The sequence below is a fragment of the Leguminivora glycinivorella genome, chromosome 14, assembly GCF_023078275.1.
Source record: "Leguminivora glycinivorella isolate SPB_JAAS2020 chromosome 14, LegGlyc_1.1, whole genome shotgun sequence".
NCBI lineage: Eukaryota > Metazoa > Arthropoda > Insecta > Lepidoptera > Tortricidae > Leguminivora > Leguminivora glycinivorella.
The window spans coordinates 3,849,239-3,862,489 of NC_062984.1; the positions used below are offsets into that span (position 1 = coordinate 3,849,239).

Below are 13,251 nucleotides of genomic sequence, written 5' to 3' on the forward strand. Positions count from 1 at the left end.
GCCCATCTATAACCGCCCTTGAGGCATTGTACTAATGATGCTGGCAGCATTGCATACAATGTTATAAACTTACATATGTACATATCAAAAATAAATAATAACTCACGATAATACATAAACTCCAAAAATAACATTAAAAGAATCAATAATAGCAAGTCATAGCATACCGTGGCCCCAGCGGCAGTCGTCTGGGCTGCGTAGCGGCGTGCGGTCGTCTCGCTACGCCTCAGCTCTCGTAGCTCGTGTTCGTAGCCGCTACGATATATTTAAAAATGTAACGTGTGAACAGTTAGTGCAAATACAAAATGTGGAACATTTGTGTGTTTCTGTGCTTGGTTGCGGTGGTGGTGGCGAATCCGGCCAAAATGGGTCAGTATTTTGCGAGTAGTTTGGTTCGATCATGTGATAGTTGAACAAAGGAGCTTCGAAGACATTATTTGTATCCGATATTGCTGACACGTGTTGTTCGATCAAATTCAAATTAGAACGTGTAGGTTTGTTTGTGAATAAGGAATCATTCGGATGTTATTTATTAGAAAGGAATATATTTTGAAAGGAGCAATTCAATCAAAGGACGGTATTGGTAACAAAACTGTAGGTATATTTACTTGTATAGAGCAAGTCTTGTTACGAGTTAATTTATTTAGTATTTTAACAATATTTTGATAGTTGCCGGAAATTTATTGTTTATCAAATGTTAATTGACATTATGATAACGCACAGTCAAAATATATGGTTTACTAGTATTAGTGTCGTCAAAAGCTTCTCACTTATTTCAACAGTTAAATAAATTTCTAATACACTTTTTTTATCATAAACGAAATGGATATTATTAAAAATAAAAATATTTGTTATAATTACGGTATGACTTATTTTAATTTCATTTTGTAAGAAATTGCTTTATTGAAAAAACACAATCTTGTTGAAAATAATGTGAAATGTTCTTTCACTGCAAATCATATAATAGGTATATGGGTGATTGTAAAAATTGTAAAATCTAATATGTGCTTCATCGTCTATCAACAGAATCAGACGTTACTTTGTGAAAATTCGTGAATATCAAAATCTAGAACATTCCTTTACTAATAGGCTACTTGCCTCATAGTAAAATCAGCTACTTTTTAAGAACTGTCAAAACGAATTTGAACGACTTGCTAATATGGATATTATATCGAAATCGAAACGAGTGACGTCACGGTCAACTCAGTTACTTTATATATTTCTACCTAACTTATTAAAATTGAAATTGGATTTAAACATAGCTTCTGTCTATCTGATGCTGTATCTTGTACATGGTATAACATATTTTAATTACAGTTAAGTTCCCTATTCACGAACAGATAATGTAAATAAGTAAATAAATAAATATTGGGGACACCTTACACGGATCAGCCACAAACTAAGCAAATCTTGTACTATGGGTGCTAAGCGATGATATAATACATAATTACATACTTAAATAGATAATATAAGTATGTATTATATACATAGAAAACATCCATGACTTAGGAACACATTTATTTATTTATTTGTTTATTTTACAATTAGTACTAACAGTAAAACCTTATGTACTAATCGGCGCTATAGGTACTACTTATATCTGTGCTCATCACACAAATAATATGCCCTTATCGGGATTCGAACCCAGGACCGCGGCTTAGCAGGCAGGGTCACTACCGACCGAGTCAGACCGGTCGTCGAATGTGCAAGTCAGTCAGTGCTAACGCCTTATACTTACTTGTGTACATGTAATTAATTTTCCCACCCTCTTTCCGCAAAAATAAATATATAAAAACACAGTACCACAACAGGTGAATAGACAGGCGAAACTCGTGTCGAGTTTTGTATTTTTGACGGTGGTTTGTTATATTTATTATTGCGGTGGGAGGGTGGGAAAATTAATTGAATGTATAAAATACGCAAGTACGCGTTAGCACTGATTGACTTGCACGTTATTTATTCGTGGATTAGAAAATAAATGTTCTAGATATTTTTTTCTTTTAAATAAAAAAAATTCTGCAAACTATGCTATTAAGGTAACAATAGCTATCCAAAGGCCATGAGACTTATGGACAGTATTTTTTTCTTTTCTGCATTTAAATGATTTTTAATTTAATAATTGTATAAATAAACACAACTTCAAGCAATTCACCCAATTACCACATCCTTCAAACCGTCCAAGTTTAACAATAGCGTAACGAATGGGGACAGACATTACACAATACAAGTCGCACAAAGGACTTTTGTGACTGTCGGACGTTCTTTGTGGTCTTAACTGCTTCAAAGTCAGCTTGATTAGAGGTTAGGTCAGTGCAGGTCAGAAATGATAAGGTCGACACACTTGTATGTTTAATTATATTGAAATATAATAAGACTTTACGATACAGGTGTGGAAAAGAGGAATTAGAAAAACAAGTGGTAATAAATCAAAAAAACCGGCCAAGAGAGTGTCGGGCCACGCTCAGTGTAGGGTTCCGTAGTTTTCCGTATTTTTCTCAAAAACTACTGAACCTATTAAGTTCAAATAATTTTCCTAGAAAGTCTTTATAAAGTTCTACTTTTGTAATTTTTTTCATATTTTTTAAACATATGGTTCAAATTATTAAATTAAAACGGGACTTAATCGCGTAAAACTTACGTTTTATATTTAACCCGACGTTTCGGACATGACATTACGTCCGTGGTCACGGGTAGACTGGCTGGGAGTTGTATCAACATCTTCTAGCTGTACGAGTTTTTCGAACTACCCCTTCGATTCTGATACAACTCCCAGCCAGTCTACCCGTGACCACGGACGTAATTTCATGTCCGAAACGTCGGGTTAAATATAAAACGTAAGTTTTACGCGATTAAGTCCCGTTTTAATTTAATAATATGAGTGAAGATCGTGTTAGTTTAAATCAATATATATGGTTCAAAAGTTAGAGGAGGGGACACACACTTTTTTTTTTTAGGAGCGATTATTTCCGAAAATATTAATATTATCAAAAAATGATTTTAGTAAACCCTTATTAATTTTTAAATACCTATCCAAAAATATATCACACGTTGGGGTTGGAATAAAAAAAAAAATCAGTCCCCACTTTACATGTAGGGGGGTACCCTAACAAAACATTTTTTTCCACTTTTTATTTTACCACTTTGTCGGCGTGATTGATATACATATTGGTACCAAATTTCAGCTTTCTAGTGCTAACGGTTACTGAGATTATCCGCGGACGGACGGACAGACAGACATGGCGAAACTATAAGGGTACCTAGTTGACTACGGAACCCTAAAAAGCAAAGGGAGTGTTTTACATCGACTTAGAAACGTCTGCAAAATATGCTATTATGGTAACAATAGTTATCTTCGTTCGCATTAAATTCTAAAATTTGCGATGCTCCATACAAACTTCCGTCCTCCGTTTAAGGAAAGTGGGAGGTTAGACAGAGACAAAAAGTAGCCTATGTCACTTTCCATCCCTTCAACTATCTCCACTTAAAAAATCACGTTAATTCATTGATCCGCTTTGCCGTGGACGACGGAAACAGACACACACTTTCCCATTTCTAATATTAAAAATATATACCTATAGTATGAATTAATATAGGTCGTTACGATACATGTGCGGCAAAGAGAAAAATTCGAAACGAGGGGCGATAAATTAAAACAACCGAACGGAGTTTTTTTACATCGACAGTAGTTACGAATTACCTCTTCGCACGTGTACGTACGTTTTTCAGTACATAATATGGCCCTATTAAGTTTTGACCTGACAAGAAATGTAATATTTTGCAAACTAGTGCGGGAAAACAAAAAGTACCATATAGAGGTAATTCATTTTTGTTGCATGGACATATAAAAAGAAATATCTAGCTTCGCTCGGTTCTATTTTATTATATCACGTCTTTAGATTAAAAAAAACTCTTATAAATACAACAAAATAAAAAAAACTTTTCCCCTCACTAGCTCGGAAACACGTGTTTTGTCCTTTAATACCACCGGGTAAAAACGCATTTTATCCACTAGTGGGTAAAGTAATTTGACCTTGAATAAAGTCAAAATAACTGATTTCAAATTGATAAAAGTAGGTGAATCTAGTAATAATGATGATTTACCACCTGTGGAACTACTGGAAGCAGTGATAAACGCATTTTTTGCGTTGTAGTTTCCTCGCTATAGTGAGGGGAAAAGTTTTGTGTTACACTCGGGTGCAAATGTATTTTACTTCTCGTGTTTTAAAAAACTCGCAAGTTCAGGATTCTGTTCTCGAACCACTCGCTTCGCTCGTGGTTCAATTATAGAATCCTTTCACTTCCTCGTTTTTCAATTCCACACTCGGCGTTAAAATACAACTTTGCCCCCTTGTATAACGCCGTATCTTGCGTGGGCGACGGTCGCGCGACCGTCGCCGTCGCGTCTCAATTCATACTTCCATATCGATAAGGTTTGATTTCGTATGCGTCGCATCGCCGTCGCCCACGCAAGCCACGGCGTAACAAATAACTATTATCTCTGGCCGGGATTCGAAACCCTGACACCCGCGATGTGCCTGCGAACATTAGACCGACCTCTTACGACTACTTTTTTTTAAGTGCAATAGCGACTACGGCCAGATGTTTTATGAAAGGAACTTGCCTGTCATATTTGAATTATTCACTGACGAGAGCTGAATGACGCAATTTTATTCAAAACAAGCAAATAAGACTAAATATGAGGTGTTAACAAATTAGTTACGGATATTTTTACGGTTGACAGTACTCCGTTCCTGGAGTATATTTATGTATGAAACATCATACTTGCTCCTTTAAAACACCCTGTTAGTGTAATCATTTAATGAAAACTCATTGAACAGGTTTTAGTATCTTTTAACTGTAACTGGCCAGTTTTTCTGCTGAACCTTAATGACATTTAATACATACAATTATTGACATTAGTGACATGACAGCTAGTGACAACCATCTTGTCAGGTTAAATGTACATGGTGATTATTTTTAGATGAAAATTACAATAAATTTTTTGTTCAATAAATGAAAACAAAAAAATCATATGAAAAGTTTTTTTTAATTTCTAGTGGAAGTTAATTGTTTTAATGTTAATTAACGTCCCTTAAAATATCCGTGACTAATTTGTTAACACCTTATATAACAAAATATAAACAGGGCCTATGTAATGGTTTTGCCATCGGAATTGGTTTGAAATTTTACTACCCCCTCGGGACTACTTCCTCAATCCTTAACGCTTTGGTTTTTATGTCACATTTTATATTTCCACACACCTTTTTATCGTTACGTATAAGCATTTTACTGCCTTTGCTTAGCTTCATTTTTATATTTAGGTCAACATTTTAACTTCACAGTCATCATTTTCCCTGATTCATACAAGTTGAAATAAAAAAGACCAGCCATACCTACTTTGCATAGTGACTTTTGAGGTCATAATAAACAACTTTTTCCCCTCACTAGCTCGGAAACACGTGTTTTGTCCTTTAATACCAGCGAATAAAAACGCATTTTATCCACTAGTGGGTAAAGTAATTTGACCTTGAATAAAGTCAAATTAATAAATAAAATATAAATATTGGGGACACCTTACACAGATCAGCTTAGCCCCAAACTAAGCAAAGCTTGTACTATGGGTGCTAAGCGACGATATACATACTTAAATAGATAAATACATACTTATATACATAGAAAACATCCATGACTCAGGAACAAATATCTGTGCTCATCACACAAATAAATGCCCTTACCGGGATTCGAACCCAGGACCGCGGCTTAGCAGACAGGGTCACTACCGACTGAGCCAGACCGGTCGTCAATTGCTTTAAAATTGATAAAAGTAGGTGAATCTAGTAATAAAGATGATTTACCACCTGTGGAACTACCTACTGGAAGCAGTGATAAATGCATTTTTTGCGTTGTAGTTTCCTCGCTATATTGAGGGGAAAAGTTTTGTGGTGCAAATGTATTTTACTTCTCGTGTGTTAAAAAACTCGCAAGTTTAGGATTCTATTCTCGAACCACTCGCTTCGCTCGTGGTTCTACTATAGCATCCTTTCACTTGCTCGTCTTTCAATTCCACACTCGTCGTTAAAATACAACTTTGCACCCTTGTATAACAAATAACTATTGCTACCTATATGACCAATGCTGAAATCGCGAAAAAATTGACGTTTCTTAGAAATGAGAGGCACCTGATCACGTCAGTTTGAGATTCAAAAGTTTTTACCCCGTAACGTGTGAGTACTCATTTTACTTTGACAGAAATTCTTTATACTTACATATATTTAATGCAGCAAAGATGCTCATGGTAAACGCTCACTAGGTAAGTACAAATAGAAGTTTCTAAAATTCAATTACAAATATCACTTAAGAACCGAAATTATAGCGAATGTTATATTCATTCCAAAATTATCTAGAATGCAAACCTAATACGGCACATATAATTGTGTCTCCTCAATTATGCAGAAGCGGCTCAGGAATGTTATTACACCAATTTACATAAGAGCATTGCGACGTATGTCAAACATTAGAAATTGTGTTCATAAAGCAATACGCAAACTCTGGCAAACCAGCCTGTCTAACCAAATTGATATTACCTTACTTCTATAAAAGAGCATGGTATGAATAAATCAAGCAAACGTATCTACTTAGCGTGTCAAATCAACTCAGTAAAATCCACTGAGTTGTGCGTCTTTAATCGCAGCATGCAGCTTTCGGGCGTCAATTTTTGTAAGTTGAAGTCAACAAAAACATTAAAAATGCCTCGTTAGGTGATATTTCATCAGTACAAAATCTGACACACTCGGCCGCCATACAAATAGATAAACTTGTTTCTTCTATCTAAATCTGATTGTGTGGTAAGGTGAAATACCCCATAATGGACGGTGATGCCATTATGGACAAAAAAACACAAATCATTAAAAATAAGTATCTAAAATTAGTTTCTAAAAACTGACGGCTATGTACCATAAACTAGAGTTGTAGAGCTGTTTTATTTTGAAGTTTCAATTAATTCGGTTATTTCTGAAGGATTTGGCGACAAGATAAAATTCATCAGTTTACTGAAAAAAATATCAAGACGAATTCTTAGTAATGTTGCTAAGAGAGTTGAGTTCATGTAAAAAATAATAAAAAAATAATACTCGGTGTAAACTTGAATGCGTTTTACTTACTGCATTAGGCATGAGATAAGGTATAAAACATACTAGTTTGTTGCTCCAAAGATATAAAGAAATGGCGTTATTTTGCGACTGTCCATTACTGGAACCAAAAAACTGTCTACCTCCTATGATGGACAAGGAACAATTTACAAAACCAAAATTTACAAGAAACAATCCTATGTTAAAATAACTCAAACTAATTGCATTTATGGTATATAATATTGACTCATTGAGTATCAGTTGGCTTTAAAAGTAAAATTTTAAACTTATTTCACTGTCCATAATGGAGGATCCATTACTGGAGAACTGCCGTCCATAATTGGAGAAAAAACACCTATTTTTAATTTGTTAACTATGAAGAAACCAATAGGAGTATCCATACTTCAATACGCTTGAAATGTAAAAGAAGGATTGGACATTCAAGATTTAACACGCTTAGCGGTAGAATTTTTACATTTATGAGTGAAATATCAAAAAGACGCGAAATTTTTTCTTAAACTGTCCATGATTGGGTCCGTTACCTTACCTATTTGTGTTATCCATCAACATCTTCATCATATCATCTTTTTGTCGCCCACTGCTGAGCATAGGCCTAGTCTCTTCTAGTACGCCACTTGTCCCGGTCCTGAGCTAGTCTCATCCAGTTGTGACCCGCATTTTTCCTAATGTCGTCCACCCAGCGAGCCAACGGATGCCAAACGCTTCTTATATCTGTAAGCGGCCACCATTCTGTTATTACCTGTGCCTATGGTATACATATTTGTTGTATACCTAGTTTATTATGACCTTGACAATTTCAAGATTCGACAAAAAGATAATAAGTTTTAAATAACTTTTTTTTTTTTTTTTTTACTTTTTACTTAATTATTTCCATACATTTCCTCAAACATAAAGGTCTACTTACACTAGACGCTCGCACCGCAGCAAATCGCACCGCGAATCACCCTAAAGGTAAATGTTCGTACAAGGGAAAATACAAATGTTGAGGGAACAAAAAACAAGACGGTTTTAACAGGGGGAAAGGGGGGCATATTCGTGCCACACTTGATTGCTGGGGTGTTTTAACGATGTACACGACAGCACTTTTGAAGGCTTTATAAGCATCTTTGATCTGCACTTTGTTTTAAATGTACCTTTATTATTTTACTCCATTGCTTGATGTTATTTAGAACTCGTATAAGGATTATATGGGAAGTGGGCGTTGGAAAGTTGATTTGTAGAAAATAACATTTAAGTGTGAAATATTTGAATTTTCCCAATATTATTATCTTTTCCTATATTATTTTGAATCTTGGAGACTGTATAAGCGTATACATCTCTAAAGATTTATTTTTAACAAGCAGAAACGTCTGCTAACGATTCTAAACATTTTTTATATTAAAGGAAAAAATGGAAAAATTTACGCTTCCGGCGGGACTTGAACCCGCATCATTTGCAATCCGTGCAAGGCTCTTAACCAATTGAGCTACGGAAGCCACGCCGGACATCGCAAATCTTTCCATGCCTTTCCTTATGTACACACGTCTTGGGGTGACGTCTAGCGCCATCTACCGACAGACTATTACATCTTGTAACGGCACTGGAGTCTCAAGTTATAATGAGAATTCACCAGTAACAATGTGCTAACCCATACTAAAGTTATTTTTAACAAGCAGAAACGTCTGCTAACGATTCTAAACATTTTTATATTAAAGGAAAAATTGGTGAATTCTCAATATAACTTGAGACTCCAGTGCCGTTACAAGATGTAATAGTCTGTCGGTAAATGGCGCTAGACGTCACCCCAAGACGTGTGTACATAAGGAAAGGCATGGAAAGATTTGCGATGTCCGGCGTGGCTTCCGTAGCTCAATTGGTTAAGAGCCTTGCACGGATTGCAAATGATGCGGGTTCAAGTCCCGCCGGAAGCGTAAATTTTTCCATTTTTTCCTTTAATATAAAAATATCTCTAAAGATAATAAATAATCTGTAAGAATAAAGATAATTGGATTAAGTACAATATTACATACATTATTAAGTAGTTTTTAAATGTAATATGACATTTAGAGACTCTATACGTTTCTAATTATTTATAGTAACTTTATAGGTACTTTAATTAGAATCCATATTATTTGTTGTACCTAATCTTGAATGTAATGTTGATATGTAAATGTGTCACTGTGGCCATATTATATGTGCATGTATTATATTTTGAATACTTGTAACGACGGTTAGTCTATGTCGCGGATAATCTCACACCAATCATATACTAGTCCTGGAAAAGCTAAAGTTTGATGTATAATTTACATTTTCGAATGAGTCTGTATGATTTTGACACCGTCATATACATAGAAATATAAATTATATATCTTGTTCCACGAATAACAGTTCCAAGTAATAAACGCCCACGTCTGCGATTTCGGAATAAAAGCCGACAAACTTAATTTTACTCCATTTCCATTGGAACTGCGGAACTCAGATGGAATTCCGGTAATTCCAAAGCTCGAGCACTGAGACTATTTCGAGAAACATTAGTGTAATTGTGTGCTCGGCAAATACGTTCAGAGCATTGTTATAGCATATATTCGGCAAAGTTCGTGAATGAAAGATTAAAATAAAGTACCTTTATTAAAACAATACAATACTCTTTATTGCACACCTCACACAATTTACAAGTAATGCACAAGAAACAAAATACAACAATGTTGGTGAAATTGTGTATCTCTCTTATAAGGTCTACAAAAAAGTCCTCAATGAGATGATATTTGTTTATCTTTTAAGGATAACTCACCATAAAAAAAATAATGTCCACGGGGTGCGTTCTAATTCATACTTATTTTATGCCTACTTATATTTTAATATTATAAATGGGAAAATGTGTGTGTCTGTTTGTTTGTCCGTCTTTCACGGCAAAACCGAGCGACGAATTGACGTGATTTTTTTAAGTCGAGATACTTGATGGGACGGAGAGTGACATAGGCTACTTTTTGTCCCTTTCTAATTCCCCACTTCCCTAAAATAGGGTGTGGAAGTTTGTACGAAGCATTTTGCAAATTTCTTACTTGATTTTATGTCATAGTCAATAACCTAACCACAAAATTAAAATTTTGAAAAAACCCCCGATCGCGACTTAGTAGACCGATTTTCATGAAACATGGCTAAGAACACTCCCGACTAACTCAGCTTTCAGACAAAAAAAAACTAAATCTAAATCGGTTCATCCGTTCGGGAGCTACGATGCCATAGACAGACACACACACACAGACAGACAGACACGTCATACTTATAACACCCCGTCGTTTATGCGTCGGGAGTTAAAAATGGACTGAAATAGAAATGCAGGTGAGTGAATGCACGGAGTTTTTTTTTATACCTATTTAAAGATTCTTTGACATTTTGAGACAGAAACCAAATTCCCTGCATTCACTGAAAGGAATAAATACTTATGTAGACACATTGTACGCCGACTGCCAATAATATTTGTGACAGACATAAAGTCACAAAATGGCACCGATTAGCGTTTAATGGCATCACGCAGGGAACATTCTACGGATTTATGATGCCGTGGGTAAGGTTGCTTTACAAATTCGGCCATTTTGGGCGTATGAAGACGGATGAAGGAACGTAGGATTTTAATGGTAGTTTTGGTAATTATGTTAGGAAAAGGTGAGCGAACAAAAATAATGTTTTGTAAAAAAAAAAGATTTTGAAGTCGAAACATTCTGACGTGTTAAACAGAGGTGACAGGTTTTGTTGTAGCCTTGGCTATTGGATTCACTCATATCCCTAAGGCGTAGTCGCCTAACAGTCTCCTATGAATGCTTAGGTTTAGGAAGGCTGTACGTAACAAATTACTAGGATTTATTAAACAGGGGTGTAACTACTGTATAATTGGTTAGTCATATAGATACCTAATTATAGTGTTGTGTAAATCCAAAAGAATCAAAATTGATGAAGTCCCACTTTAGCTTACATACGTTGCAGGTTAATTCTATGGGTAGGTACTCAGACAATGATATAGACGTAAAATATTATGATTACAGTGTAACCGTGGGTGTCGTAGAAGTCGACTGTGGGATATGGGTTAAATTGTGGCATAGGCGAGAGGCTCGCAACCTGTCACTGAAATATGTCACAATTTCGTTTTCTTTCAACCCCTTTTTGCCAAGAGTGGCACTGAAACTTGAGTTCATGTGCTCTGCCTACCCCTTTATGGGATACAGGCTAATTGTGTGTATAGTATAAAATTTACGAATAATTTAATATGAACTGAACTTAACAGTACTCGATAAATATAGTACTTAGTGCTTTGTTAGTGAGTTCTACTAATTAGAAGTCTCACAATTTCATAGCGTTCAGTTCACGCACTAAGACAAAGGCTGCAATATTGCAACATAACACAACTACGCCTACAACTACAACACAAGAACAATTACTGTTGCTAGTTGTACAACTAGCAACACAAGTTCCTAAACGCGCACTCTAATGATCCAAACACGACCTATTGCTCACGAGAATAGAAGCGCATATTAACATTGAAAATCTTAGGTGTTCCAAACCAGAGATGGGCATTAATCGATTAACTTTTTATTCGAGTACTTAATTGATTAAATAAATTAATCGTCAAAATCCGTCCACGATTAACTTAATCGTCCTAACTTTGAAATTGATTTAATCGGTATCTTAATCGATTGATTTTACGATAAATTTTCGATTAAAAGTTGAGACAGATAGTCAATTTTCACGTTAGGTCAAGCTAAGGTAACTCTGCACCCTGCTGCTTAGCACCTAGGGTTTTGAATATGATATTTTTGGTGTAAATGTTTTCGGGGTATTAAAAACTGATGAACTATTTGCAATCCAACATGGCGGCGATGCATGATGTCACAAAAGTCTTTTTGGGTGTTGTTGAAAATGTTTTCGAGGTGCTGATATACAATGATTATGGATTCCATATTGAGCACCATTTTTTAATAAGCATTATATAATACATATAAAACCGAAAAATCATGTTTTGATATTAGTTCCTAAAATTAATCAAACAAAAATTGAATAATCAATCGATTTCAAAAATTAATCATTGGAACTTCCAGTCGATAATTAATTTGATCGTGATAATTAATCGAAGGTCTTCGATTAAAACTATTTATTCGTCATTTTCAATCGATTAAAACTAAAAATTATCTATTTTTAATCGTTAATCGTTAGTCGATTACTTTTTGCCCAACTCTGTTGCTAACTGTACAGTAATTAATCACGGCGAGCAATTATTGCTCTAAGCTAGAGCGGTAAATCAGCTATAGTTATAAATGGGTGGAACGAGGGTGAGACGAGCGGAGAAGCTTTCCTCGATATTTGACAAATGTTGGCTATTTATTTTCGTAGGGTTAGGCCTTTTAAATTTATGGGTGGGAGATTTATAGAGACTTTAACGAATGTGTTTCATCTTCAAAAACTTGGTTTTATAGAAGGTGTAACACAGTTGATTATTAGAGATTAAACGAACTTACCTGTAAGTGAAGTTCTATCCTAATTATGCGAAGGTTTCGTCCGAAGATATTAGCATAATAGACACATGTAGTATCGCGTAGCGCATGCCATTTCACACTTTTTTGAGAATATTATTTGATTTTTTTTTTTTTTGAAGGTAGGTTACTTACCCGCTCCCAACTATCTACCCGTACTTCATTTCTTTGAGAGTAGCTACCAGCAGGTTCTTCATATTTTTACGATCAATGGGGTGTAATGCTTTTTACACGATGCGGAGGGAGGGTTGCTAATATCTTCGGACGAAACCTTCGCATAATTAGGATAGAACTTCACTTACAGGTAAGTTCGTTTAATCTCTAATTATACTCGGTTTCGTCCTCTATATTAGCATAATAGACACATGTAGACTTTTAGAGACAATGATCGTAAAAGTATGAGTATAATGAAATGAGATACCTTAAGGTACTTTAAATCATCTTTTATTGATTTACTTTATATGTACGTTTTACACATTGATAGGTAGGTACATATAAATATGTAAATTTTTTACTCAACATGTATTCTAATTATTGATTAAACATGTTAATAGTTATACTTAGGTGAATACTTAACTTCTCATGATTGTTAAGCCAAA

The 13,251-nt window shown here is 35.0% G+C and overlaps 1 protein-coding gene across 1 annotated transcript in view; it reads left to right on the plus strand.

Moving 5' to 3' along the window:
* Positions 1–214: 214 nt before the first annotated feature.
* The window catches only part of LOC125233077, a 182,716-nt gene continuing 169,679 nt past the window's right edge, over positions 215–13,251 (plus strand). The window contains exon 1 of the mRNA XM_048138936.1: positions 215–369. Coding sequence (XP_047994893.1) covers positions 306–369 — 64 coding nt within the window. The 5' untranslated portion in view covers positions 215–305. The remainder of the gene's footprint in view (positions 370–13,251) is intronic.